We start from the raw sequence: 26,527 nt of genomic DNA, 5'->3' as shown, positions 1-26,527 counted from the left end.
GACCAATGGAGGATTACGCGTGACAGGATGCCAACGCATCCCAGTAAATACCACCATAGGTACCTGAGTATCCAAGATGCCATCGTGGAGAAGATCAGGCTCAATAGAAACGCAAGAAACTTGAAGAAATATCCAATCCAGCCGGGCTCCGCGCTGGCATCCTGGCGCCAAGGCCATCTCCATTCGGGCGCGCTCGGTTAAAAGACGCCTAAACGCACACGAGCGAGGCCGATAGGATTGCGATAGGGAAGAAATTAAATCCAAGAAAGGCACGGGACGCGTCGAGTCCAAAATCGAAGGGCCGTTTGCCATAAAAACAGATCTATATACTTTGCAGGTATTATTACCTTGACCTCCAGTATTGTTCCAAACTGTCGTCTCCGTTCCTGTATCCCGTACGCGATACTGTCAACGTCCCGACTTACGACTTACATGTTCCTGGTAACGTTCGCAGTAACACGAGCTGCGTAAATATTGCTAGCCCTGCATACATCGGTGCTAATAGATCTCAATTTCATCGACTGCAGAATTTTAAACTATCCTTATCTCTCCTCTTGACCCTGTCCCATCGCTCAACTTTGCTGTCTCAGCCCGTGTCCCTCCATCTCGAACTAAAAATAAATCGCCGCGGGCGCAATATCAGTGTCTGCTTCCATGGTGGACTGCGTGAAAACATCGCGATTCATACCAACCTAGACAGGTAGGTAGAAATGGCCATCTCATGGAAAGCAGAAGCGATAAGAATAATTGAAAAATAATGAGGGCCTGTCCAAAGCATCCCCCTGGAAATCACATGTCTCTGGTAATGCGTCGGCGTAGTTTGAGAACTGGTGGTATTCATCAACCGTGGCTGCCGGGCGCTCCCAGCCAGATCGTACCATATCGATAACGAGTACCCCAGCTTGTGGAGCCCTGATCTTCATATATCTCCTGACCGACGCTGATCGCGCCCTTCGTTGCAAGCGTGAGCGCATTCATGAAAGCTTGCGTAGCCACCGCGCGCGAGGTCTCCTTGGGCGGAAGCAAAGTTTCGAATTCAATACGGCCGGCCTTGGATGGGAGCATCTTTTCTTTGAGGAAATCCCAGAAGTTCAGAGTGCCTTGGTCCAGCATATTCGCAATGCGCTGATCAGCATTGTTCTTCCGGCGGTCGATATCACTGATATCTCCTTTGTCCGGGGACAATTCGGCTTCGAGGTATCTGGTGATGTCGAGATCATCCAGGTCGTCGCCTACATTTCCTGGAATGTCGAGGCTGCTGTCTCTATCACGATTGAGTAACAAGCCTCGCCCGGCCAGTGGACTTGCACTTGTGATACGGCCGTGGCGTCTCGAACCGTAGGAGAGCTCGCTTCCGCTTCTGAAGCGCTGACCTCGACGAGAGCTCTCAATTGATGCAATGGTGTTCCATGGCATCAGGGAGGAATGGTCATCTAGCACACTGGATGGGGCGTGGCGCGCAACTTCGACTTCCATGGGATCATTATGTTCCTCCCGAGGCCGTACTCGACGATCATGCTCGTCTGAATCACTATCATCCCCGGTATTGTGTGTCCGTCTCCGTTTGCGCCCAGTTTCGGAACAAAGAGTGTCGTATAGCTCCTCGCCTGAGTAAGACTTGAGCGGGTGAATTATATGCGGGATGTCGAGTTCCTTTCCCACTGCGCCGATTCCCTTGCCGAAGACCCAGTAGGCTGCGTTTTTCTTCGCAATCGTAGGCAATTTGTTCAACTGCTTCTGCTTTGCGGCTTGCACCATGTTTGCTTTGTATTCGTTGTTCCATCGAGCCAGGTCTGTGTTTCGCAGGGTCGTGACGACGTCCGTAGCGAGGATTTTGGCCTCTCTGGTTCTCTGGTTGACTCTTCTTTCTCTCTCCATGGGCTCACTGAGACCCATCTCTTCAGCTAGAACCTTTTCTCCTGGCAAGGCGATTTCATTCATGGGCGCGACATCGATGTCCATCATGTCATTCTCACGGACGAATACTGCGCCGTCGTCGGCAACTACCATACCCTTGAGGATATTAGTCAACGCAGTATCTCTTCACTGGGGGAGGGGTTCGCTCACTGTATCATCTTGGGCTTTTTGGATGCCAGGACCCTGGCTTCGGCGTGGATCGAGACTAGTTGGTCTTCTCCTGTGAGGGGACACCCTGCTCACATCAAATTCAATGATATCTCCATTATCATCGAATTCAAAATCAGGATGCAGTAGAACACCTTCTTCATCTCCCAGTCCCGCCTGTTTCTTCCTGCCGAACAGACCTTGCTTCTGTGCAAAATCGTTGATATCGTTGTCCAGCCCGGACAACACATTACCCTCGATAAGGTCATCCTGGGGAAGGTCCAGCTGGAGAGGTCCAATGTGAGACCCGCTGGAATAACTGTTCGCAGGTGATTTAGACCAGATACTGGAATATTGATAGGAGCTTTCGTCTGTAATCGCGTCGAGCAAGATGATATCGATGTCCATGCCGGGTAAACCGGTCTCGGGGAGGAAGGTAGGGTCGTATGGCAGATTGAGACTCCCCGGCCTGGAATGCGTCAGAGATCCTTCTTCGTAGCTTGAACATAGTAAATGAACTGACTTTGACTTCCCGGCGCTGGGATCCAAACCAGCACCCCGCACAATCTTCAGCATAGACATCATCTTGTCATGCATCGTCTGGGCATCAAGCAAAGTGTATCCGCACTGCTGGTTGAAGACGCGCGAAACGCCGTATCTTTGGAAATTTCGTCAGTCAGGACACCTCACGAGGGATTACAAAAAGTTACAGCAAGCTGCCCTGAAGTCGCAGTGCCATCGGCGCCTCCGGGTCGATGATAACCCTGCATGCACCCGGCACGTCCACATCCTGTATAGCCTTTCGGTTAATTCTTCTTGCGATGGACCGCGATCCGAGAGTTGCAACTAGCCTGGGGATGTTAGTTCAGACCTGCGTTTAGCCTGTGACCACGGTTGCCAAGCTACTTACCAGATCGTTGCGACGCCATGCTCTGGCGATGTGAGGACTAAAGCAGGTAATTTCAGTCATCACGCATCTTCAACTATGATGGGATGGTTGAAGGGACTCACTTTCGTGGCTGTAGAACATGGTAAGTGTGCCCGGCCTGGCACCGCCAGGTGGGCTGTTTGGTCAATGACCGTTGGGATGCTGGTGTGTTGAATGAAGCCTTGTCTTCTGGAGTGAGAGCGGATGGAGATGGTGGATAGAACGAACCAAGCGAATAGTGATTACGTGAAGAGTCACCAGCTTGGTACCCTGAAGCCGAGTAGTGGAGGACTTGAGAACGTTGAGTCGGAATGAGTAATATGCAAAGAAGCACCGAGAAGAGGGAGTTCATCTGAACTGAATCACTCCAGACGGGATTTGATGCAGAGTACAAGGACAGAATCACTGGAGGCAGATCTTGGGAAGGTCGTTGAGGGTGATGTCTCATAAAGCCATCGCTCTGCAAATCTCATATCTTCTTCTACACAAGCACGACAAGGTCATGTCTTCGCCCAGAGTGCAATAAATTTACTTTTATGATATTGGATATCTCCCTGTACCAAGTCTAGAGAAACCCATCATAAATATAAAACGAAGCATACTCGAACCAAAAAAAAGTGAAATGGAATCTAGAAGCGGAAACAAAGACGAGACACCAATATCCAAGAGTTACTCTCCCAGGCGAATACAATGGTCAAGAAAGACAGACAAAAACGAAACCCAGACAGGGGTAGATCAGGAGGTAGGTAGGAATGGGTTCCATACTGGACATCTCCAACCCATAGCGATGTATATGATGCATGCGGGGTATGAGACAAAATACAGGCGGAAAGGGATACACAGAACACCCTATAATTTTTTTTTCAATGGCAAATCGACGCGACATTTACTCGAGGGGGATGCCCTCGTACTCGGAGTAGCCAAGAGCAAGGTTCATGTTCTCTGTAGATGATTGTTAGCTTTGTAATTGTGGGGTTTTGGGGATATGAGAGCTTACGGAGGCACTGGGTAGCGGCACCCTTGAGCAGGTTGTCGATGGTAGCACAGACGACGACGCGCTTGCCGCTGGAGTGGACGGCGAAACCGCCGATCTCAACACCGTGGCGACCGGCAATGTCCTTCACGAGGGGAGCCTCGCCAGTGACCTTGACGAGCTTCTCGCCGGCATAACGATCCTGGTACAGGTTGCGGATGTCCCGGGAGGTCATCTCCTTGGCGAGGGGAATGCTGATGGTGTGGTGGATGCCCTGGAACCAGACAGCCACGTGGGGGATGAAGGCAATGCTGGTGCCGAGCTGGGCGCTGATCTCACGCTCGTGGATGTGATCCGTCAGACTGTAGGGGATGATGTTGTTGGTGAGGAAGTTGACGTCGTTCTTTGGGCTGGGCTTGGTACCAGCGCCAGAGTATCCAGAGACACCGAAAACGGTAGGCTGGCCGCCGAGGAAGGGGACGAGAGGGGCAATGCCGAGCTGGGCAGCGGTAGCGTAGCAGCCGGGGTTGGCAATGCGGGTGGCACGGGCGATCTTGGAACGGTCAACCAGCTCGGGGAGACCGTACGTCCACTTGTCGTCGAAGCGGTAGTCGGCGCTCAGGTCAACGATAACGTTACCGTTGGCGGAACCCTCGTCAACGGCATCAACGAAGGGCTTGCAGACACCGTTGGGCAGAGCCATCACCCAGCAGTCGATGTCACCGTTGGCGGACATCTTGCGGACGTCCTCGGGGCTGAGGTTTTCGTAGATGATCTCACGCTTCTCGTAGCCCTGGAGCTTCTTGCCAGCGAGCTCACGCGAGGAGACGTGGCGGAGATCCATGTTGGGGTGAGCGTTGAGCAGGCTGATCAGAGCCTGGCCGGTGTAGCCACGGGCACCGATGAGGGCGACCTTGGCGGGCTGCGGGTTGGAGGCGTTCTTCTCACCGAGGGGAGGGTTGGGGTTGGTGGTGGTGTAGGTGCGGAAAGCGTTGACAGCAACGGCAGGGCGCTTGGCCCGGGTAGCGCGAAGAACATTGCTGGTAGAAGAGAAGGCACGCTTCTGCTCAACAGAGGCACCGCTGGCTCCGAAGCCCTTGTTGATATTGATGGCGGCTTGGTGAGCGCGAAGGAGGCGGTTCTCGAGGTTGATGTCGCCGAACATCTGGCGGCCGTTCTTGGTGAACTCCTGGACAAGCTGCTTCACCTCATCGCCGCTCTCAACACCGTACCAGAACAGAACCTGGCCGTCGCGGCTCAGGCTACCGTCGGCCTTGTCGAAGAACCAGGTCAGGTTCTCGTCATCTTCCTTGACGGTCCAAGCCAGCTTGGGGAAGTCCTTCTTGAGGCTGGAGAAGACGTTGTCGGCAACGTTGGTCAACCAGCCAGACTTGGTAATGGTGAAGGTGGCGAGCTGAGCAATCTCAGAGTCCTTCTGGGGGCAGAACAACAGCGAGAGCATCCATAGGGTCGTCGTAGTAGACCTTCAAGTCGCGCTCCTGCAGGCCCTCGACGTAGCGGTCAACAACAGCACGGGCATCCAGACCCTCACGGTCGCGAACCAGCACATCCTTTAGGGCCTGCAGATCCTGGAACTCAGACAGAGAGGTCTTGACGTTGATCTTGTTGCCGCGGCGAATCAGGGTACCGGCACCGGAGTCGGTGAACAGCTCCTTCTGGAGATCGGCAGGGTGAATGATGGCAACGCTGGACGAGCGAGGCAGGTCGCTCAGGAGTTCCTTCATCTCCTTGATCTTCAGGCGAGTACCGTGACGCACCCACCACTGAGTCATCAGGTGGTCGTACTCCTCGTCGAGGTTGATGGCGGAGATCTTCTCACCGGTGTCACCGTTGAACAGACCGCCTTTCTCGGCGAGGTAGACAATCTTCAGCGGCTGCAGAGCGCGGGCCAACTCACCGGCAGCGACATCGGCGTTGACGTTCAGAACCTGGCCATCGGGAGTCTCGGCCATGGAGGTCAAAATGGGCAGGCAGCCAGCGGCAATGGCCGACTCAATGGGCTTCTTGTCGACACCGTTGATCTTGCCAACGAGGTTGTACTTGGCCTTGTCGAGGTAGTCGGCAGAGAAGACGCCCGCGGTGAGGGGACGGGCACGGATACCCATGCGCTCCAGCTCCTCAACCAGCTTCATGTTCTCCTCGAGGAACAGCTTGCGTGCCAGCGCCAGAGTTTTACCATCAGTGACCCGGATTCCATCCTCGAACTGGGGTTCGACACCGGCGGCCTCCAACATGCGGTTGAGTTGGGGGCCTGCGCCGTGGACGACGATCGGGTAAAGACCGACATGGTTGAGGAAGGCGAGCGCGGACGACAGGGTCTGGAGGTGCTCGGTGATAATAGCACCACCAACTTTGATGACGGCGAACTGCTGGGAGGAGACGGAGGTGAAGTGGGACAGGTACTGCTGAACCTCACGCTTGGAGCCGATGTTGCTCAACAACTGAACGACGGTGCTGCGGGTAGAGCTGAGGTGAGGTTCGGCGGCGCGAGAGTAGCCACGGCCCTGGCTCAGAGGAGCCGCAACCGCACGAGCGGTCACGCCTCGCAGCGGCGAGACGTGTGGTGCGGAGAGAGATCGGAGGGGCTTGGTAGAAGCTCTCCGCACGGCGGAGCGAAGGGACAACATCTTCACCAGCATGCGGCAGCTTCAATTGGGATTGGCGAAACGAACCCGGGGAGATTCCCCTTTTGAAGACGTGTGTATAGGGCGGTGGGAGGTGAAAAGTGGAAGTGTGACTAACTGGGGGACTCAAGAGATTTTGCAGATTATCGGCCGGCCATCGGAGCGATAAGTCGCCCAATGACGGGGTCGGGCGGTGGGGACCCTTGCGTGCCTAGCGAGCGCGATTTACGCAGCCCATTCTTCGTTCACGAGCGAAAATTATTGTCGAGTCAGATAACGCATATAAGGGGGAAAGGGCAAATTTATCTACGGTGATCTAAGTAAATCTGCGACTCCCTGCGATATACTCAGCCTGGGACGCCTTAACGTAGTCTGGGGGCCTTAACGTAGACTGCAGTACACCATATACGTCTTACCCTATATCGGCCCTAAAAGTACCAATTCCTTCACGCACCTGCGAGATCGTCGTTGTCAAATCTCACGGGCCCGCACGCGAGTCCAGGATCTCCGAAAAGCCCACCTGGAAGTCGGAGTTCCCTAGAAACGTCACCCGGCTTGGGTCTAGTGCCAGTTATCTGATCCTGTCCGCTGCTCTGACTCGTCTCCCATTATCCACTTCCTCCACCCAACTGTCTTAGTCTCGGCATTCTTCGCTCCATCCTGCCGGTTCCAACACTAGGCTTGCTCCCGGAAGGCCTTGCTACTGGTCTTCGACCTACGATGAGTTACTGTGGGCCGATATTTACTTTTGCCAAGGAACATGGTCTACGAAGCGGGCCACACCACGAGGCATGAAACAGGGCAGACCCAAAGAAGGCGAGTACGGAAGGGTTCACTGGACCCGAATACAAGAAAAATTCGTAGTGGTAACATAGTCGAACACGGCATCGCAGCAGTATCATTTACATCTTTCGCCCGACGAAGTGGCTATGAGGCCCGGCCCCGTTTGGCAGTACAGAGGCTTTCGTCAGCGCAGAAGTCAACAGAGGATTTCGGTCATTCAAAACACGCCCAAAAAACAAGACAGTAGGAGGTATTAGCAGGCTGGAAAACGACGCAGCTCCATGGCCTCAACGTTAATAAACCCGGTTAAAAAGATCATTTCCCCATGTTTCCCAAACCAAAACAAGTCGCGCAATGCATTTGCTAACGCATGGCACACTAGTGATATTTGACGGAGACTGGAAAGCAGATACGTTAGCGTCCATAGTCCCACTCTCCGAGATCCAAGCCCCGACACCGGGGTCGGCTTGCAGCAAACTTACCAGGGACGATAATGACTACCAGGAGGACGATCACACAGATCACCAGGCATACGCGCATCTTCATGTCCTTCCACCACATCTGCTTGCGCACGCGGTTGGCGCCCCGGCGGAAGCCCTGGGCTGATACTGCCAGGTTGTCCGTCTTGTCCTGGAGGGAGTCGAGGCGCTCACCACGCTGGGAGACCTTGTTGATGTTCTCGCGCATCACACCGACGGTATCGTCGATTTGCTAGTAGGGGCGTATCATGTTAGTCTCAGTTGACATGTGAACATCACGAGTCCCGGTCAACACGGCAGCGCATGTCACTCGCGACACAATATGTCAAGCGAAAACAAGTCTGATGTCGTCTCGAGACTCGTGCAATGCCAAGGGGGAGAGGACGAACCGCTTGCAACGCGGCAGTGCGCTGGTTGCCATTCTGCGAAGAGGAGGCCGCGGGGGCTCCGTTGCCGCCAGCGGGGATGTAGGGGTCGTAGGGGGCTTCGTTGGACATCGTGAGGGAGAGAGCTGGTATCAAGAGTCTTAGATATGAATTCGTGAAATCAAAAGAAACCAGGCTACCCCGTTCGGGCAGTCAGGGTCGCTTTGTTTTGGACGGGGAGAACCAACCGAGCGCGGTGGCTGCGAGGCGAAAGGGGGATCAGATGAGAGGAGTCGAGAGGAGGACAACAGCGGTTTGATGAAGATCAAGGAAACAGGGAAGGCGTGGGCAGGGATTAGGGACGAACGTTGTCTGGTGAAGCTGACAAGTTGGAGTTGCCGCTGATGGCGGTTTCGCCCAGAGTCACGTGAGCGTGGCGCTGTCTCAAAGGGAAGGGAATTCTTTTTTCTTCTTCTTTCGGCAGCTCACTTTGACCCCCGAATTGGTTTCTGACTGATCACGGAGTCTTCCTCTCAATTGGGGATCGTTCACGGTTGACATGGAACTGGGGAAATGAAGCGTAATCTACTACAAACAGCCACTGTACAAGACCTCATTGGCCGGGGGCGTTTCAGAGCCTGGATACAGTCCGTCGTCTACACAACACTATAAATTCCTTTTACAGTCATTTCGGCCCTCATTTGTTACCTAGTTTCCTTCCTCGCCACTGCCGGGCGCATCCTGTGCTTTATGTGGCTGCCTATACAGTTCTACCGGCGACTTCCACGTAGCCGCAGTTGCTTGAGAAACGGATACTAAACATAGTAACATGCTCCGCGCGAAGTCGGGGTGCCGCCTTGGACTTCGGAACTCGGCGGACTTTTGTGAACATGCAACTCATTGCCGAGATCGATCGATGCGCGTAACGTCCAATATATTGTCACACGGCCTTTTGGGTTCCCAATGACCCCTGGAGATCCCCGGCGCAGCATGACGTACTCGGTAACTGATCTGCCGATCGTGGGGCCCTGATTCTGGAGAGGAAGAGATGGATCCCTGCGACATCCCTCGAACGAGTCGGTTTGCCAAGACAGGGCCAACACACCGCTTCAATCCTGCGGCATTTTGCACTGCCAAGTATCCAGGGATGCTCGAAAATTGTCTACAATTGCCTGTCTCGAGAGCATGTTCCGTCCATGTGGTGAAATCCTCCGTAATATGCGATGCCGTCGAGGCCCGCCTTGCAGCTTGCATTTCTCCGATGTCAATGATATCGCACGGCCCTTTCCAATACAGGCACTGGTCTTCATCTTCTGCATCGGCTAGCTTGCGAGGGTTTGCATATCTAGCATCGTCTGGGGTCCATGGGTGCCCAATGAGACCAAACTTTTAACTGTTGACTTTGTAAGTAGAGAAGAGACACGTGCCTCCAATCCTGATTGTGGCCGATTAGTAGGAGCTTTGCCCACGAGATGGATCGGTAGCTAGTGGATGAATCTTTAAATACATGGGATAAACCATCGATAATTCCGTAATAGAACTACTGTCCTATGTGTGTTTATAACGCAGGAAAATAACGCTAGATTTAATTTCAAATGATTGTTTACAATATCACTAATGCTCACAGAGTGAAAACTCCCCACTTATGAATCCCTCATTCTGTTCCCGAGTCTGGATACTCCTCTCCTCCATCAACTCCAGCCTATATTCCTTCGCCTCGTCCAGGGTCATAACCGACTTTGGCAAATCTTTACGTACCATTTCCCGCAATTCCACGGGCAGTCGCGTACCGAGCAATTCATCAATAAGATTCTTCCGTCCCTTACTCCAATCCGCTTGCTGCGGCGGCACATTGGCAGACGAGATGATTCTCACATGCGGATCAATAAGGAACAACGCAAGAATCTTGCGATGACCAGGCTTCGATCGATCCGCCAGTGAGAACGGAGACACGCGGTGCTGAAGAATATTAGGAAATGTGAGCAGGCGGTCCTCGCGACACACGACGCCTCCAAGATCCTGCGTCATGCCGTCAACGTGGTCTTCGAAGTAAATTCCTGAGCCGGGGAACCCGTAGACCTGCTGAAGGAATTCGTGCCGGTTTTGTTCGTAGCCAAACTCTTGGGCGAGGTCTTTTCCTGCGCGGTGGCGGAAGCAAAGTGTGCTCTGTGTGATGTTTTCGCTGTCATAGTAGTAGATGGCCGTAGCGCAGATGCGTTCATTCTGGAAAGAATTAGTCTATGACCAAGACAATATACTAGTAGAGGTCTTACAAGTTGTCCCTCGATGTGCCAGCTACCTCCGTCGTATTCGGGGTTTTCGGGACTGAGCTCAATGTTGGCCAACTTCACAATGACCTGGAGGCCACTGTCCTTGTACTCCTCGCGAAGATTAACACACATATCGGGTCGAACCTGGTTCGGAGGCTTGAACCAGTCCACATTTGGCTCTGGAAGTTCGATCGGCCGAGCTGCTGCCCATGCCTCGCAACGATCCCAGTAATCTTGCTCGTCCTCATCTTCTCCTTGAGTCGGCTCCGTCGCCTCAGTGCCATCGACATATTTGACGTCGTCTCCATATTGGATTCTTTCTCCCCATGGGGAAACTGGTGTCAGGGTTTTGTTCCAAAGTGGAATGGCTCGCGCAATGATTTTCTCGATTATTCCATACAGAGCCCTGTGGTCAACCGGGTGGACATTGTTCATGTATGAAGTTATACGACATCCGGGCTCACTTTCCGAAAATCTCACGTCGCATGGAAGCCATTGGAATCTCCGGCTGATCGCCTCATGGGAAGGATATCCTCGCCAACTTCGAGGCGACGCCTCGCGTTTTGGACGCACTTGAAGTACTTCTCCCTGGCCAACACTATTCAGACAATCATCCAGACCGATGAGTTTGTCTCTGAGGATATGGGTGCGTCCGTATACGACGGGGAAAAGCGATTGGTGCACAAGATCAAGAACCTTGTTATCCGAGCCAGGATGATAGTCCTTTTGGTCATCCGGGACCTCTTCAAAAGGCGCCACCGCCTCCTTGAGCTGCTGTTTGAGGTCCTTCGGGATTGCATTGTCTGATTTGACAACACCGTTGTCAAAGACCCCGACGATACCATCTTTCTTGAGACTCTCGGCTTTCCATTGTAGCTCTTTGATGATCCAATCCATCATAGCTTTGGTCACATCCTGTCCGCTTTCGGAGATCTCTTGTCGCCATTTATCAGTGACTTTTTCATCAAACACCTAGATGCATTAGCAAGGATTGACAGCCTCAGGAGGCCTGCACACCTTTTGATCCCAGTGCGGTTTATCGGTGATGGTGTTCATCACCCGCATCATCAGAATCTCTCGAAGGGTATAGAGGAAGCTAAGAACAGTGAGTTCGATGCCAAAAGAAAATTATATCAGGGCGTACCCTTCATCATTGACTTCGTTATAATCGAGTGCATTGGGGAAAAGAGAGTATTTGCCATGCTCCAATTCGGTTAGCAGGTTATGTTGCGCTAGAGATCCAGACATACTTCGGCATAGGTCAACGGGAGAGTGAATTCAGGTAGGTCAACTCGCAATTCCTGTGGGAAATCCATTGTGACTGAGAGGTTGAGAAGCTGTATAGGAGTGAAACCAGGTTCTTTGTAGATGGTCTATATAGGCCGGCGGCCCCCACGTGACAATAGGCAGAATACGACAATTCAAGGCAGAAAGGGCCCGCACTCGCGCTACTGGCCTTTTAGCTCACTTGGCGAGTTTTATTTCCTGACTCACTGTTATTGGGTTAAGTGCCTGGTTAGGGACTTCAGGAGATGTGTTGTTCTTTCAAAGAGCCGCTTTTGATGGGATTATTGAGAAGTAGAGATGATGCAAATCAAGATAGGTATACACAAAGCCTCAAATAACAGGAGAGGCGTTTCCATGCAACAATGCAATCGGCAAATATCGTACACACCGTAAGGATCGTCCACCGGGTTCGGGAGCGACTGCTCCATCGAATCGTCGAAGTTACTTTTCACCGACCGGGGTATTATGAGAGCGACAAACGTGCAGAAAGCAGCGGAGGGGAGGGATGAGTTTCAAGGTTTGGCGAATGGCGAAGGAAGGGATCATGGCGAATAACGGCTCCGACAAGACCTGGACTGGAGGGGCGCGAGGTCACGACAGAGGTTGTAAGCACCGGATCGAGCCACACAACCTCCAAGCCCTTATCGCAATCATTTCTCGCCCAGCATCTCCTTGCGCATCTCTTCCCTTTGTACTCGAGTCTCCTCTTTTGTGCGACGGCGCTGCGCATCGATCTGTGCTTGCTTCGCGTCCTGCTCCTCTTTCGCAGCGAACCAAACTAGAGGTGACCATGCGTTAGCCAGGATATCCCATATCAATGCCGTGTAAAGCACGAGGGGTCGTCTTTCGGACATACTGGACTTGTCTGATTTGGACCACTCTTTCAACTTCTTGACGTAGTCGTCGAATTCCTGTTCCTTGCTATTTCCCTGCTCCGCGCTGCGCTTCTTCAGTTCCGGGCTGTACTGCTTCACGAGTTCTTCATCGCTTGGTCGAAGCCATTGGACCATTGCCGGTCCACCGACGCATAGAGCGAGGCCGCTATGAGATCATGAACGTTAGCCTCTGCCTGTAGCGATCCCGCGTTCCGTTACTCACCCGACGGCCGTCTTGAACCAAATCCCAGCGCGAGACATCGTGGACACTTTGTCGGGTGATCGGAAGAGTCGGATATATTGGAGCCCACTGACGTAGGAACTTGGTGGAGTTGGTGGACTTGATCTGTGAGACACGAGGAACATCGTCGCATCATCGGAGCGTTCATTTGTTGCCGGTGTGGCGCAGCTGCGGCTTGTGCGTGGCGCAGCATCATCGGTTGTCTCAGATTGGGGCCTTCCATCTTGCTTCCATTCTTCCATCGCCGTCTTGCCGTCTTTGTTTCCCCCACATTTGCGGCGGCTGAAACGGTCTTCGGGAGTTCGTTAGGCGTATAGCTCGAGTTCGGTTCTTACGATATATTTTACGCGGTGTGCATCCATAGGTCGCTACCTGCATTCCGCAATTCGTTGAGATGCATAGGCTATTCACTGGTTGAGGTCTCAGGCCTCCTTCACTTCCACCGCATCTTTTGTGAAATCGACAACGTTCCGAGCAATACCTGATCGACCTCTCAGTGCTGTCATATAGATTCTAATTTACACAAAGGATCAAAGCTATCATCTAGCTCGTCTTAGGGTATGTCTATGTATGCTCCAGAGCTGTGCACGAATGTGTATCTTGCTGGAAATATGCTTCCCGGTATTAGAATAACCCCTCAGAGGATGTCTGCATATGTTCCCCAAATTCCCCATATGAGGGTAGTTAATGCACCATAATGACGTCGCTATTCTCCGATCTTTCGAGAGAGCAAACGCAGACGCAGTGTTTGGCTTAACGCTTGATCTGTAATTTCAGTACTGGGCTACTTCTTACTGGACGGGCCCAACTGGAGTGGAACAAAAGCACTTCTTATTCCATGGATTGGACCGACTTGCAATTTCTTGGTTTCAAGACAGTCTCCAGGGAGCCTGGGAAAAAGTGGAGACTCCGGCACTAAATCAGTAGGAAAGTGTAAAAATCATCAAGAAGGGTGGATTGGTCAGGTATAATATTAGGATATACCTGAAGGCAGGATTTCTAGGTCAGACCCCTAGCGCACCATACTCTTACTGCATGGCAAGGATTGCCAAACCTCAAAACGCCGAGGTTGTGCCCAGAATTGGCATTGAGCCCGGGTGCCGTGACTGGCGTGCATTGGTCCCCGTTTTCCGCAGAGCCTTACCCTGTTAAGCTAGTCAGGCACCAAAGACGCTCCCGACAACCGTGACCGAATCAACCAGAGATTAGCGACTCAGATCGTGGCCAGTGTCTGTCTCAGGAAAACGAGGCGCAGGCCAACGGAACCGACAGAGGGCGCCAAGAGAAAAAAACGGGGTTGAAAGCGTGAAGGTAATGACGGCGGGAGTTCATGACGGTGGGTCTCGCTTTTATTAAAGTCACCTGCCTTCCCTCTCCGACCCCCTCAAACTCATTCACCCCGCGCTTCTACTGCCGTCTGTTCGGGGCGTTCTGGATGTCCTCGGTGAGTCTCATGTGTGTGCGCTTCTTCTTACTCTCTGTGCACGGGTTCGCGCTGTGGAGAGGATTGTCGGCTCGTGAACTAACGTCTGCAGTGACCGAGTACCCTCCTTGCATGCGACCGCACCTGCGCGATTGCGACCTCACGGAAGTCTCGAGATAACCACCCTATCTACGCCCTGAGCCATGGCTTATCCAGCACCGTCACGGTCGGCTCAAAGGCCGCCGCCGTTGAGGCAGTATAACCAGGCCCCGGGCTCACCAGCAGCGCCTCCCGGTGCTTACGCGCAGGATCCAGGCTACGGACCCGAATACGGGGATGCGGGATACGGCCCTGAACCAGGATTTGAAGACCCAGCATACGGTTACGCAGCTGGCCCTCCTATGTCGCAGCCGAACGGGTCGGCGCAACCTCGATCGATGCGTCCGCCGCCTCCAGGCGGACGACCTCCACATGGATATGATGACCGGCGCGGCTACCCTGGCGGTAGAGCGCCACCGGAGAAACGATCAAGAACCCGTAAGTGAACCCGCCAGCAGATTGCCTTGTGCTGCCATTGACAGTATGCATAGCTGTCGGCCGTCGCCCGCCAGGTACAGGTCCTACCTTCGATAACCCGTTCCCTGCCGTTCCTCCTGGCAGAGATCCTAGAGATCGCCGTGGTCCCCCTCCTCGAGGCCTAGAGAAAGGCATGGCTGCGATGGATATCAACGGTAGACCTCCACCGCGCCCGCATACTTCGAACAGTCGACGACCAGATATGCGTGGACCAGATATGCGAGGACCACCCCCGCGCGGACCGCCACCAAGCAGAGGTAGAGGAGGTTATTATCCGGGACCCCCGCGGTCCGCTAGCTCATCACGAATGGGGGAGCCTCCCATGGGTCCGCCCGGTCGAAGCGCAACGATGCCAACCGCGGCGCCTCCTGTCATGTATCCGCCCCAGCCGGGTTATTCAGACTACGATTATCCAGGCAGTCCCATGGACGCTCCTGCACGCCCCAGCACGGCTGGAGGGATGCGGCCTCCGCCGCGTCCCGTCAATGATATGGACCCTGGACTAATGATGCCGCCGCCGCCTGATCCGCCTAATCGAGTATCTTACGCGCCTAAGGATTTCTTGGATAGCTACTACGAGAGTGGCGATGAACCCGATATGCCGAACTTTGATGCGATGCCGCAGACGCATATTGGACCGATTGATGAAATGGGATTGGATACACCAAAGTCAAATGTACAAACACCCACTTCCCCGTCCGCCCCTTCTCCAGGCGGCGCATACTCTCCTTATACTCCGGACTCTGGACATGGAAACCCGCACTCCCGATCGCAACCCAATTTTCCCAATGGGGATTCTCCAAATCAGTTCGTGAATGCTGGTTTCCAATTCGATATTCCCGGAGAACCGCCGCGTCATCAGGATGGATACTTTCCCAACAGCTACGAGGCGAACGGTGCGTCTCCGTACCATAATCAACCCAAGGGACCTGATCCTCAGCAGGATCCCGATGCCCTGCCGCATCACCCCGCGCCATTCCGGCCGGGCCTTGACCAAAAACCCCCTCCGGTCCGCCAATACAACACCGCTCCAAACTCTGCTCCCGGTCCCGGTCCCGGTCCCAGTCCTGCTGCACCGCAGTCCACACATCCGGCAAGCATGGGGCCTACACCTGTTACGCAGGAGGAACTGCAGCAACTTCAACAAAAAGTGCGCGGCAACCCCTCCGACCAGGCGACCCAGCTCCTTCTCGCTAAGAAGCTGGTGGAAGCTGCTACTGTCCTTGTGGCAGATAACAATAGACTTGACCCTAAGACAAAAGCCAAGGCAAAGGAGAAGTATATCTTTGATGCACACAAGATGGTGAAGAAGCTGGTTTCGGCTGGTTACCCGGATGCACAATTCTACCTGGCCGATTGCTACGGTGAAGGCCAGTTGGGACTGGCGGCTGACCCCAAAGAAGCCTTTGCGCTGTACCACTCTGCCGCCAAGAACGGCCATGCCCAATCTGCCTACCGTGTCGCTGTCTGCTCTGAGATCGGTCAAGAAGAAGGCGGTGGTACCAAGCGGGATCCATTCAAGGCTGTGCAGTGGTACAAGCGTGCGGCAGCGCTAGGCGATACCCCAGCGATGTATAAGATGGGCATGATCAACCTGAAGGGCTTGCTGGGTCAAGCCCGAAACCCTCGTGAGGGTGTCTCGTGGCTGAAGCGTGCTGCTGAACGTGCTGATGAGGAGAACCCACATGCCCTCCATGAACTGGCTCTCATGTACCAGAATGCCGGCGGCAACGACGTTATTATTCGCGATGAGAAGTATGCCAGCCAACTGTTCCATCAAGCTGCGGACTTGGGCTACAAGTTTTCGCAGTTCCGACTGGGCACGGCTTATGAGTATGGCTTGATGGGATGCCCTGTCGACAACCGGATGAGTATCATTTGGTATACCCGTGCCGCCGCTCAGGGTGAGCATCAGAGTGAACTTGCCCTTAGTGGTTGGTACCTTACTGGTTCCGAGGGCATCCTGCAGCAAAACGACACCGAAGCCTATCTCTGGGCCCGCAAAGCAGCCACCGCTGGTCTTGCCAAGGCCGAGTATGCCATGGGATATTTCACCGAGGTTGGAATTGGGGTTTCGGCCAATCTGGAGGATGCAAAGCGATGGTACTGGCGTGCGGCTGGTAAGTAACTCGCTCATCATTGAAATAACTTTCCACTAATACATTCTTCAGCACAAGGATTCCCCAAGGCCCGAGAACGTCTCGAAGATCTCAAAAAAGGAGGAGGTCGGATGCAAAAGACCCGACTCTCCCGCTCGGCTGTTAACAAGCAGAGCGATGGCGACTGCATCCTCATGTAAACCCATTCAATTCGACATATTCTACTTTATTCACCTTTTACAGTCCACACTGGGCTCCCACTGCATGTATCTTCCTAATGACCACCGGCGCATGATGTTGAACCAACCCTGGTTTGGAACAAGGTCCATCTTGGATTCGGGCTGTACAATTTTGCTCTTGTCTTTTTCACACCAACGATCTTTCGTGACGTTTGCGTTTGGTTCTGGGCGCGGTGTGCATTTAATCTGAAACCTTCCATACGTGGAAAGACATGACTGGTACGGGATACGATTGGGATTTAATACGCTGAAGCCGGGTCTGGCTTTGTATACGATAGAATTGATTGTTGGGATATTCGACATTTTCTGCACATAATTCAATATTCACCTCAAGTGCTCTATGCCCACCGTCTCCTGATCGTCAAGTGTATATCCGAATCTCCGAGCGGGTCCATTCCGCGCTGACACACTTTTCGGCTCGGCTTATGCCATCGGGTAGAGAGACTCTGTACTTCCGAATGGGCTTCGATTTCAAATGCAACTCATGACTGATGATTAATATTGCATTCTTTATATTTCTCTAGCGCCATCTCAATCGCACACCTGCGTATTCTCCTTTGAGTCCATCGCGCAGTGATATATGTCTTCCGAAGCGCGCCAGGACCAGCATAACTCACCAGGTTCGAGAAGCGATATTACCAGCAATCGCAAACTACTTCTCTTTTCTCTGGTCACTCTCCTCGTCGCCACAATAATCGCCCTCTTCGCGCGCGATATCGCCGCGGTGTCCAGCTTCCGCCGCCTCTTCGGGTCTTCCACCCGCGCCACTCGCTCGGCTGCTCCTCTCTCGTCCGTTGCAGCAGCAGCTTCTGCAAAGACGACGGTCTCTTCCGGGCTCGAGGGCTCTACTGCCAATATGAAGACTCCAGTGTACTTCCTCAGCCATGGCGGGGTATGTTAGCCTGATGATTCCTTAAGGTAATTAGATCTATGGACTGATTCGAACTAGCCAAATGTCATGTACGATGTCGAGCACCCGGCATACCGTAAACTCGGGGACATCGGACGCGAAATCACTACGATGGTCAAGCCCCGCGCGGTGGTTGTCTTTTCGGCGCATTGGCAGGGTGGACGGGACACTATCTACGTCAACACGGCTGAGATGACGGATCTGATTTACGAGTATGTCCCTATACCCGAAGACTGTCGTGTGAGCACTGGCTAATGCGGATGATATCCAGCTTCTATGGGTTTCCCGACCACTACTACAAAGAGAAGTACCCCAATGTCGGCAGCAAAGAGGTCTCGCACAAAGTCCTCGATCTGCTCAAGGGAGCCGGAATTGAAGCAAAGGGCGTGAAACGCGGTCTTGACCACGGTGTTTGGGCAAGCTTCAAATGCGGTATGTAGCTAACCTCACAGAGCACAGTTGATGCCAGCAACTAATACCCCATGCAGCATTCGAACCAGACGAAAACCCACTCAATGTCCCCATCGTCCAAGTCTCCCTCTTCGACACTGAAAACCCAATCCAACACTACCGTCTCGGGCAGGCAGTGTCCCGTCTCCGCGAGGACAACATCCTCATCATTGTCTCAGGAATGGCAGTTCATAACCTACGCGATATGCGGTTTGCATTTGGTAATCCGCGCCCGTTGCCGTACGCTGTTAGTTTCGATGAGGCACTCAAGGAGGCTGTGACTACTGCGCCTGCTGAGCGGGAGCAGGCTATGGCTAGTCTGCTTAAGCGACCTGATGCCCGCCAGGCGCATCCGACTTTTGATCATTTGCTTCCTATCCATATAGGGGCGGGCGCTGCTGGGGAGGATCTTGGAAAGAGGACTTGGACTTATCCGGAGGGGAGTATGAGCTGGTCGCAGTATCGGTTTGGGGAGTTGGAGAATGCTAGTTCGTTGTAGTTGCTATCCTTAGAGTGTCATTAATAGAGCTGTTTCGGGTTATTGGAAAGGGTTTCAGCAGGGAATTGAGCATCTTAGATTGAGCACTCTTTGCCCTCGATATGGACTCTCCTACCAAGATAATCAATATATATTGTCTACTCCAGGGAAGGCACGCCGTATACATAGGGGGCCAAAATTATTTGAGAATCCCCAGTGCTGGGCCAACCGGGGTCCACCGGCTACACTCCGCCCAGTACCGCATGTCGTAGTTACGCCGGCGTGGCACAGAAAACTGACCCTTGAAATGCGATAGGCCGCATTTTTGGGCCAATAATCACCCGGTGCGGAGGACCAGAAAAAGGAAGGTATGAGTACGAAGCAGAAGACTTCGAGTGTGTATTGTAATTGGGACGAATTCGTCTGAGATTTCATCTATAGGTACACTTTGTAGAACGGAGGGAAACGCGGGCAGGGACATAAGACAGCGATGCTAATGGGATATGTCGTTATGAGGTCTGCTTCACCAGGCTGGTGATGCGCTCTTCGATCTGCGAGTCCGACAGGCCTGCTTCCAGTTAGCGATGCGGCGCTTCGGATGCTCCGGGGATACGAACCGGACAGCGCTTCTTGCTTCTCCTTTCCCAGGGCTGCGTTTCCATCGTATTAGCTCGGTTCTGTTTCCTTCAATTGCGCGCGTGTCGTACCGTATCTGGCGAACACCCGCGGCTCGGTGCCCGTGGCCTCGCGCATCATAATGGGAGTGTGGGGGTTGTGCTTCTTCATGGTCGGATAGGCACGGTTGAGGAACGACCTGGGACAGTTAGCCAGAGTCAATGGCTTGGGTTGGCTTTCGTTTTGATGAGCACGGGGGACATGCCTTGTGGGCGCGCTGGCCTCGGAGGTCTGGCAGAAAAGGAAGCGGAGCTCCTTCAGGCCCTTGGAGAAGACGTACTTGCCAGACATGGCGAAAGAATGGCAGGTCGGGGTTGGAGAACGAGAGGTATCACAACTTGGAGGGACGAAAGGACGTCTTATTCACCGCGGCGGTGATTCGCCCGGCAGACCGTGACTGCCGCCAGACCCGATCAGGCTTAGCGCGGGTGGCTTACCTCAGCCGGAAAAGAACCGCTTGAATGCGACCAGAACGAGAGCTGCGACCTTGAATTGATACTTGAATAGCTTCAGTGCTTTAATCTCTACTCTTTCCTGTACCTTGGTCTGCGCGTGGTAGTCGCAAACACCTCGTCGTTCTTCCCCCGACGGAAAACTCGAGATCCCCGATCACCGGCCGATCCCGCCCTTCTTCCCAACCCCAACACCTCGTCACCTCCCACAGCATAATCACCATGTCGTCTCGTGTGGGATTCCGCTTCCTCAACAGCACTCGCTTTGCTTTCCGCAATGCCTCTGCGCCATTCCGCCGGCCGGGTGCCCAAGGTTTCCGTTTCCAGAGCTCTGAGGCCGGTGCCGATGCCGCCCAGCAGCAGTCCACTTTCCAGCGCATGTGGAACAGCCCTATTGGTGTGAAGACTGTTCACTTCTGGTAAGAGCTTACTATTCTTGCTCTCTTTGTCATTGATTTTGGGATGATTACTGATACTCTTTGACTAATAGGGCCCCCGTTATGAAGGTACGATGACTGCATCCGTTTCCCGTTTGATAACCGTTCACTTTCTACCCATCTTCGACGAAAATGCGGAAGATCTAATGGATGCTTGGGAATAAATTGGATTCATCTGGAAGAACACGAGGCTGACTCGTTATCACAGTGGTGCCTGGTCATCGCCGGTATGGCCGATTTCGCCCGTCCTGCGGATAAGCTCTCCCTCACTCAGAACGCCGCCCTGATGGGCACTGGAGCCATCTGGACCCGCTGGTGCCTCATCATCAAGCCCCGTAACGTCTTGTACGTCCTCACGCTGCTCCACCCAATTTCCACACTGCTAACAATATCCTAGGCTCGCCACCGTCAACTTCTTCCTTGGTTGCGTTGGTGCCGTCCAGGTCACCCGTATCTTCATGTGGCAGCGTAGCCAGACGGGTAGCACCATCGAGGCTGCTAAGGAGTTGGAGCACGAGGCTGCTGACACCGTTAAGGCTGTTGCTCACGCCGCCGAGGGTGCCGTTGAGAAGGCTGAGAAGAAGGTCGTTGAGAAGTCGACTTAAACGGCTCGGCTGAATAGAAGTTGAGGATTTGGTGCGGGTATAGGCAAATGTGGACGATGCTGCAATTAAATTGGGGTCTATAGAGAAGTCGCGTTCACGGGCGAGGCGAAGCTCCACTGGTCACTCGTTTGGGAGCAGGATTCACTCCCTTTGTGCGTTTGCTTCGTTGAGGGGAGATCCGCTGTACATATAAACCATGGAAGATCATTGTTTTTGTTTTATCACTCCGCTCCCCGCTCCAGGTGTAGACATGTCGAGTATGCGTTCGAAAAGCTAGATTGGCCCAGTCTACGACATTCTGCTCGGATCTAGTCAATTCCTGTCCAGAAGGTAGGAACTGACCACCTGGGCAGCGCAGGTTCCAGCGACTAAGGCATTTACCCGAGTTTTTCCTCCCAATCGGTGAAATGCATCCCGCTTCTTCCTCCTATCGGACACCCGCTCATATCATCCTCACGTAAAATAGGGTATCCCAATCTCCGAGGTACTTCCCATGAAGACGCCAATTCAATGCACCAGCCTCTCCTCCGAACTTTCCCCACAGCGAGCGATGCCGTTTCCCCGGAAAAAGCCATTGCAGAATGGCCTACCCCGCTGAAACCACGTCTGCAAGCGCTGTTTAGCGTCGTCGCAACGTAATATATAGCCCGACACAAGGAACATTCCCCTTTTTTTTATAGTTATATAAAGACAGACTCCAGGGAGGATTGTGGCTCCTGCTTGAATCGCAGACGTGTCCCAAATAGAGCCCAGGCATACTTCCAATCTCAAGATTATCGCGGGTGACCATGAAGCTCTCCACGTTGACACAGGCCATTGGTCTGTTCTTGTCTCTCGTCGCTGTCGAAGGCAGTGAATATTCGAGAACGGACGCTTGCAAACCTCACCATCCGTTCAAGCCTCTCCCGGCTAGTCAAGCCAGAACCAAGACTTGCCATGTCGCAAACCATGGCAACGGGAAAGACGACTCAGCAAATATTCTGTCCGCGTTGGAAAAGTGTAACAACGGTGGCAAGGTCGTCTTCGATGCCGATAAGACGTATACTGTCGGCAAGGCGATGGATATGACTTTCCTAAAACATGTGGACCTGGGTATGTTCATCACATACAATACCGGAGGTATATCCCGTGCAATTTCTAACCGACACATGTACAGAAATTCTGGGCACTATTCTATTCACCAACAACACAGACTACTGGCAAGCTCACGCTTTCAAGCAAGGTTACCAAAACGCAACCACCTTCTTCCAGCTCGGTGGTGAAGACGTCAACGTCTATGGCGATGGCACTCTGGACGGCAATGGACAGGTCTGGTATGACCTGTACGCTGAGGACCCTCTCATTCTCCGTCCCGTGCTAGTTGGTGTGATAGGGTTGCATGGGGGTACTATCGGTCCTCTGAAACTTCGATACTCGCCGCAGTGGTATCATTTTGTGGCTAACTCGACCGATGTGCTCTTTGAGGGGATTAATATTTCTGGGTATAGTACGAGTGACAATGTGGCGAAGAATACGGATGGATGGTGGGTTTTCTTTTACCATAATGCTTTGATTTGAGCTAATGCGGCTTGTGGGTAGGGATATCTATCGCTCGTCGAATATTGTTATTCAGGACTCAGTTATTAACAACGGTGATGGTATGTGACATCGTTTACATCTGATAGTGGTTTACGCTGACATCTTGCCAGACTGTGTTTCCTTCAAGCCCAATAGCACCGAGATTCTGGTCCAGAATCTTCATTGCAATGGCTCGCACGGTATTTCCGTTGGCTCCCTGGGTCAGTACAAGGGCGAAATCGACATTGTTGAGAACGTGCTTGTCTTTAACATCTCTATGTTCAACGCATCGGTAAGATACGCAGTCCTTGGAATTACAAGTAGTCATGTCAGCTAACAGGTGACCAGGATGGTGCTCGCATCAAAGTCTGGCCCGGCATCTCCTCTGCCCTTTCCACAGACCTACAGGGTGGAGGCGGCTCTGGAAGTGTGAAGAACATCGTCTACGATACAATGACCATTGACAACGTCGACTACGCCATCGAAGTCACCCAGTGCTACGGACAGAGCAATCTGACTCTATGCGATGAGTACCCCGTATGTTCTCTCCGGGCGTATTGCAACTACTGGACTAACCACAATTTGGCAATACAGAGTAACCTCACTATCTCGGATGTGCACTTTACGAATTTCAGAGGAACAACTTCTGGAGTATATGATCCTGACGTTGGAACGATCGTTTGTTCGAGTCCCGATGTAAGTTGGAGTGTGCACGCATGAGTGATCAAGTGATCTGATTATTTCTAGGTCTGCTCGGATATTTATGCCACAAACATCGATGTGACGAGTCCGCAGGGGGATGATGACTTTGTTTGCACGAATGTAAGTCTATTGGAGTCGTGAATGGGAATTGTGCTAACATGCTTACTTTCCTGCAGGTGGATGATAGCTTATTGGACGTCCATTGTGTATCCTCGACCTAGGTGCTCTTGACTTTGGATGATACTAAGGTGGTTGTTCAGCTCTTTGTCTCTCGTTTCACGGTAATATATAACTCGTAGTAATCGAGAACTTCTGAATCATTCTTTCCATTCCAAGTTTATCTCTAGAAAATTATCTCTACAGTAAACCTTGTTAATGAAAGTACTCTCCTGAGGGAGAATACTAGCCCTGCAGACATCTCAATCAGGATGGTGGGATTCTTCAAACCCACAAAGGTCATATTCCGGCTCGGAATCTAACTTCCCGGATGACAAAACTCCAACTCTCCTCACGCGTAATACACCACACACCCGCCAATCCCATTGGCCCACACCGATAATTCTAATTGGAGATACTTGTGTCCTTGAACCTGGAGAGTCCAATAGGGAAATCCCAACCCGGCCTTGCTTTGGATAATGTCGACTGGCTGGTTGGGCCCTTCCGCACTCGGGTACAAAAAGAAACCCGTAAGACATAATTTCCCCGTAAAATTCAGACTCTGGTAGAACATCCAATCTCCCAGCCATGTCATGCCAAAAGAAATGCGAGGGCTGTTCTTGCAGCGACGCTCCTCCCAAACCGACCGAAATCGAAGATTGCATCGCCGAGCTTAATGCCCTCCGTCGACGCAATCAAGAGCTTGAAACTCGTCTCGGCGTTGCATCTAATGCCGGTAAGACAAATGTAGTCCGCAAGCCGGGCAGGACACTCAGATCCTCTGCGTGGTTTGACTGTCGCAGTGACCCCGGTATGACCGCCATCTACATGGAGCGATACTTCAACTACGGTATTACCCGTGAAGAACTCATGTCTGGCAAACCTATGATTGGAATAGCTCAGACGGGATCTGATATTGCGCCCTGTAACCGCCACCATCAAGAGCTGGCGAAGCGTGTCCGTGAGGGTATTCGCACGGCTGGTGGTATTGCTTTTGAATTCCCGACTCATCCTATTCAAGAGACTTCTCGACGGCCTACTGCGACTCTTGATAGGAATCTGGCTTATTTGAGTCTGGTGGAGGTTCTGACGGGTTACTTCCTTGATGGTGTGGTTCTTTTGACGGGTTGTGATAAGACGACTCCTGCTTGCTTGATGGCTGCGGCTACAGTGGTAAGTAATTGATATTATGCAGAATTACATATGACAGCTAACGAAATCCAGAACATTCCAGCCATTTGTCTGAATGTTGGGCCTATGCTGAATGGGTACTCCAAAGGAGCTTTGACTGGAGCTGGCACTGTTCTGTGGAAAGGACGAGAGATGTACGCCACGGGCGAAATCGACGAGTACGAGTTTATGGACTACATTTCTCGAGGGTAAGTTCCTAGTGCGGCTTTCAATCAGATTTGCTTCTGACGAAAATAACAGAACCCCTTCAGTCGGCCACTGCAACACGATGGGAACCGCATCCACCATGAATGCCCTTGCCGAGTCTCTCGGCATGGCTCTTCCAGGCTCAGCTGCTATCCCCGCAGCGTACCGCCACCGAGCTCAATGCGCCTACGAAACGGGAAAGCAGATCGTGGAGATGGTCGAATCAGACCGCAAGCCTAGCGATCTGATGACGCGCGAAGCATTCGAGAATGCAATCGTGGCCAACGCAGCCTTTGGAGGTAGCACTAACGCTCCTATTCACATCAATGCGATCGCTCAGCATATGGGCGTCGAGGTCTCGATGGATGACTGGGATAACATTGGATCGAAGATCCCTCTTCTGTTGAATATGCAGCCTTCGGGTGAATATCTTGGAGAGGAGTACTACCGCGCTGGGGGACTTCCGGCTATTATGGCGGAGCTTCTGGATGAGGGCAAGATTAATGGGGACGTTTTGACTTGCAATGGGAAGACGATGTCTGAGAACGTACGGGGCAAAAACTCGTGGGATCGTCGAGTTATTCGTCCGTACAGTGATCCCTTGATGAAGGATGCTGGATTTATTCATCTGAAGGGTACTCTGTTCGACTCTGCGATTATGAAGACTTGTGTTATCTCACCTGCCTTCAGGGAACGCTACCTTTCCAACCCTGAGGATCCGGAGGCGTTCGAGGGTTCGGTTGTGGTGTTCGATGGTCCCGAGGATTACAATAGCCGACTCGAAAACATGCCCAGCATCGACGACAAGACGATTCTTATCATGCGCGGCGTCGGTCCTTTGGGTTACCCCGGTGCAGCGGAGGTTGTCAACATGCACCCTCCAGGCAGACTGCTCAAGCAAGGAATCGACGCGCTGTTTTGTATCGGCGACGGACGGCAGTCTGGAACGTCGGGTTGCCCGTCAATTCTGAATGCCAGCCCTGAGGCAGCCGCCGGGGGTAATCTGGCCATTATCAAAGATGGAGATAAACTTCGAATCGATTTGCGGAAGCGGCGTGTGGATATTCTTATCAACGACTATGAGCTCCAGCAAAGAATCCAGGAGAATAGCCAGAAGGAATACCCATTGGTTCCCAGTGGTACTCCTTGGCAAGAAATCTTCCGCCAGGAAACTGGTCAGCTGTCTGATGGAATGGTATTGAAGAAGGCTGTCAAGTATCAACGTCTGGCACAGCGGGATGGCCCGCCCAGACACAACCACTGATCTTGTTCGGAGGGCTGTCTGTTTAATTCAGTGTAATGAAGTTATTATCCATGTACATATGTTGAATGGATGAATCACACAATCTGTGCACCCAAATCTTGTGTATACAGTACATCCAGCAAGATGACTTTATAGGTAGATGAGATGGTGCTCTGCGAATGCTGACACCTGCTAATCAATTTGTTTGTCAATCAAATTTCTTATCTTCTCGCGCCCC

The 26,527-nt window shown here is 52.6% G+C and overlaps 11 protein-coding genes across 11 annotated transcripts; 5 read left to right on the top strand and 6 right to left on the bottom strand.

Moving 5' to 3' along the window:
* Positions 1 to 840: 840 nt before the first annotated feature.
* Positions 841 to 3,094, bottom strand: N7498_004653 (Rad21/Rec8 N terminal domain protein; the record flags this gene model as incomplete). Its single annotated transcript, XM_058451715.1, has 6 exons — positions 841 to 2,013; positions 2,068 to 2,533; positions 2,588 to 2,722; positions 2,775 to 2,915; positions 2,975 to 3,011; positions 3,076 to 3,094. The coding sequence occupies 6 exons, from the start codon at positions 3,092 to 3,094 to the stop codon at positions 841 to 843; spliced, it is 1,971 nt and encodes a 656-aa protein (XP_058308253.1).
* Positions 3,095 to 3,824: 730 nt separating this feature from the next.
* argEF (bifunctional acetylglutamate kinase/N-acetyl-gamma-glutamyl-phosphate reductase) lies at positions 3,825 to 6,625 on the bottom strand (the record flags this gene model as incomplete). Its single annotated transcript, XM_058451714.1, is given in 3 exon segments — positions 3,825 to 3,934; positions 3,990 to 5,400; positions 5,417 to 6,625. The coding sequence occupies 3 exon segments, from the start codon at positions 6,623 to 6,625 to the stop codon at positions 3,879 to 3,881; spliced, it is 2,676 nt and encodes an 891-aa protein (XP_058308252.1). The 3' UTR covers positions 3,825 to 3,878.
* Positions 6,626 to 7,771: 1,146 nt separating this feature from the next.
* On the bottom strand, positions 7,772 to 8,369 carry N7498_004651 (SNAP receptor SNC2; the record flags this gene model as incomplete). The annotated part of the gene is made up of 3 exons (XM_058451713.1): positions 7,772 to 7,791; positions 7,876 to 8,104; positions 8,262 to 8,369. 3 exons carry the CDS (start codon positions 8,367 to 8,369, stop codon positions 7,772 to 7,774), a joined length of 357 nt encoding a protein of 118 aa, XP_058308251.1.
* Positions 8,370 to 9,851: 1,482 nt separating this feature from the next.
* On the bottom strand, positions 9,852 to 11,823 carry N7498_004650 (DUF4246 domain-containing protein; the record flags this gene model as incomplete). The annotated part of the gene is made up of 5 exons (XM_058451712.1): positions 9,852 to 10,460; positions 10,511 to 11,479; positions 11,525 to 11,603; positions 11,652 to 11,710; positions 11,758 to 11,823. The coding sequence occupies 5 exons, from the start codon at positions 11,821 to 11,823 to the stop codon at positions 9,852 to 9,854; spliced, it is 1,782 nt and encodes a 593-aa protein (XP_058308250.1).
* Positions 11,824 to 12,444: 621 nt separating this feature from the next.
* N7498_004649 (uncharacterized protein) lies at positions 12,445 to 12,930 on the bottom strand (the record flags this gene model as incomplete). The annotated part of the gene is made up of 3 exons (XM_058451711.1): positions 12,445 to 12,572; positions 12,651 to 12,835; positions 12,893 to 12,930. 3 exons carry the CDS (start codon positions 12,928 to 12,930, stop codon positions 12,445 to 12,447), a joined length of 351 nt encoding a protein of 116 aa, XP_058308249.1.
* Positions 12,931 to 14,536: 1,606 nt separating this feature from the next.
* Positions 14,537 to 17,208, top strand: N7498_004648 (uncharacterized protein; the record flags this gene model as incomplete). Its single annotated transcript, XM_058451710.1, has 3 exons — positions 14,537 to 14,870; positions 14,924 to 17,029; positions 17,081 to 17,208. 3 exons carry the CDS (start codon positions 14,537 to 14,539, stop codon positions 17,206 to 17,208), a joined length of 2,568 nt encoding a protein of 855 aa, XP_058308248.1.
* Positions 17,209 to 17,827: 619 nt separating this feature from the next.
* On the top strand, positions 17,828 to 19,106 carry N7498_004647 (DODA-type extradiol aromatic ring-opening family dioxygenase; the record flags this gene model as incomplete). The annotated part of the gene is made up of 4 exons (XM_058451709.1): positions 17,828 to 18,139; positions 18,197 to 18,369; positions 18,429 to 18,589; positions 18,646 to 19,106. The coding sequence occupies 4 exons, from the start codon at positions 17,828 to 17,830 to the stop codon at positions 19,104 to 19,106; spliced, it is 1,107 nt and encodes a 368-aa protein (XP_058308247.1).
* Positions 19,107 to 19,594: 488 nt separating this feature from the next.
* Positions 19,595 to 20,051, bottom strand: N7498_004646 (L51/S25/CI-B8 domain-containing protein; the record flags this gene model as incomplete). The annotated part of the gene is made up of 4 exons (XM_058451708.1): positions 19,595 to 19,653; positions 19,703 to 19,735; positions 19,793 to 19,899; positions 19,966 to 20,051. The coding sequence occupies 4 exons, from the start codon at positions 20,049 to 20,051 to the stop codon at positions 19,595 to 19,597; spliced, it is 285 nt and encodes a 94-aa protein (XP_058308246.1).
* Positions 20,052 to 20,434: 383 nt separating this feature from the next.
* On the top strand, positions 20,435 to 21,254 carry N7498_004645 (mitochondrial pyruvate carrier family protein; the record flags this gene model as incomplete). Its single annotated transcript, XM_058451707.1, has 4 exons — positions 20,435 to 20,631; positions 20,703 to 20,718; positions 20,858 to 20,994; positions 21,047 to 21,254. 4 exons carry the CDS (start codon positions 20,435 to 20,437, stop codon positions 21,252 to 21,254), a joined length of 558 nt encoding a protein of 185 aa, XP_058308245.1.
* Positions 21,255 to 22,042: 788 nt separating this feature from the next.
* Positions 22,043 to 23,734, top strand: N7498_004644 (putative extracellular exo-polygalacturonase; the record flags this gene model as incomplete). The annotated part of the gene is made up of 8 exons (XM_058451706.1): positions 22,043 to 22,346; positions 22,411 to 22,777; positions 22,833 to 22,891; positions 22,943 to 23,103; positions 23,160 to 23,348; positions 23,406 to 23,507; positions 23,559 to 23,633; positions 23,690 to 23,734. 8 exons carry the CDS (start codon positions 22,043 to 22,045, stop codon positions 23,732 to 23,734), a joined length of 1,302 nt encoding a protein of 433 aa, XP_058308244.1.
* Positions 23,735 to 24,257: 523 nt separating this feature from the next.
* Positions 24,258 to 26,310, top strand: N7498_004643 (IlvD/Edd family dehydratase; the record flags this gene model as incomplete). Its single annotated transcript, XM_058451705.1, has 3 exons — positions 24,258 to 24,842; positions 24,894 to 25,048; positions 25,101 to 26,310. 3 exons carry the CDS (start codon positions 24,258 to 24,260, stop codon positions 26,308 to 26,310), a joined length of 1,950 nt encoding a protein of 649 aa, XP_058308243.1.
* Between the last annotated feature and the right edge of the window lie 217 nt (positions 26,311 to 26,527).

Source organism: Penicillium cinerascens (genome assembly GCF_028974065.1).
Source record: "Penicillium cinerascens strain IBT 15544 chromosome Unknown contig_5_segment0_segment0, whole genome shotgun sequence".
Classification (NCBI taxonomy): Eukaryota; Fungi; Ascomycota; class Eurotiomycetes; order Eurotiales; family Aspergillaceae; genus Penicillium; species Penicillium cinerascens.
Note: the sequence above shows the minus strand (reverse complement) of the source record. Positions and strands in the feature narration are given on the sequence as shown.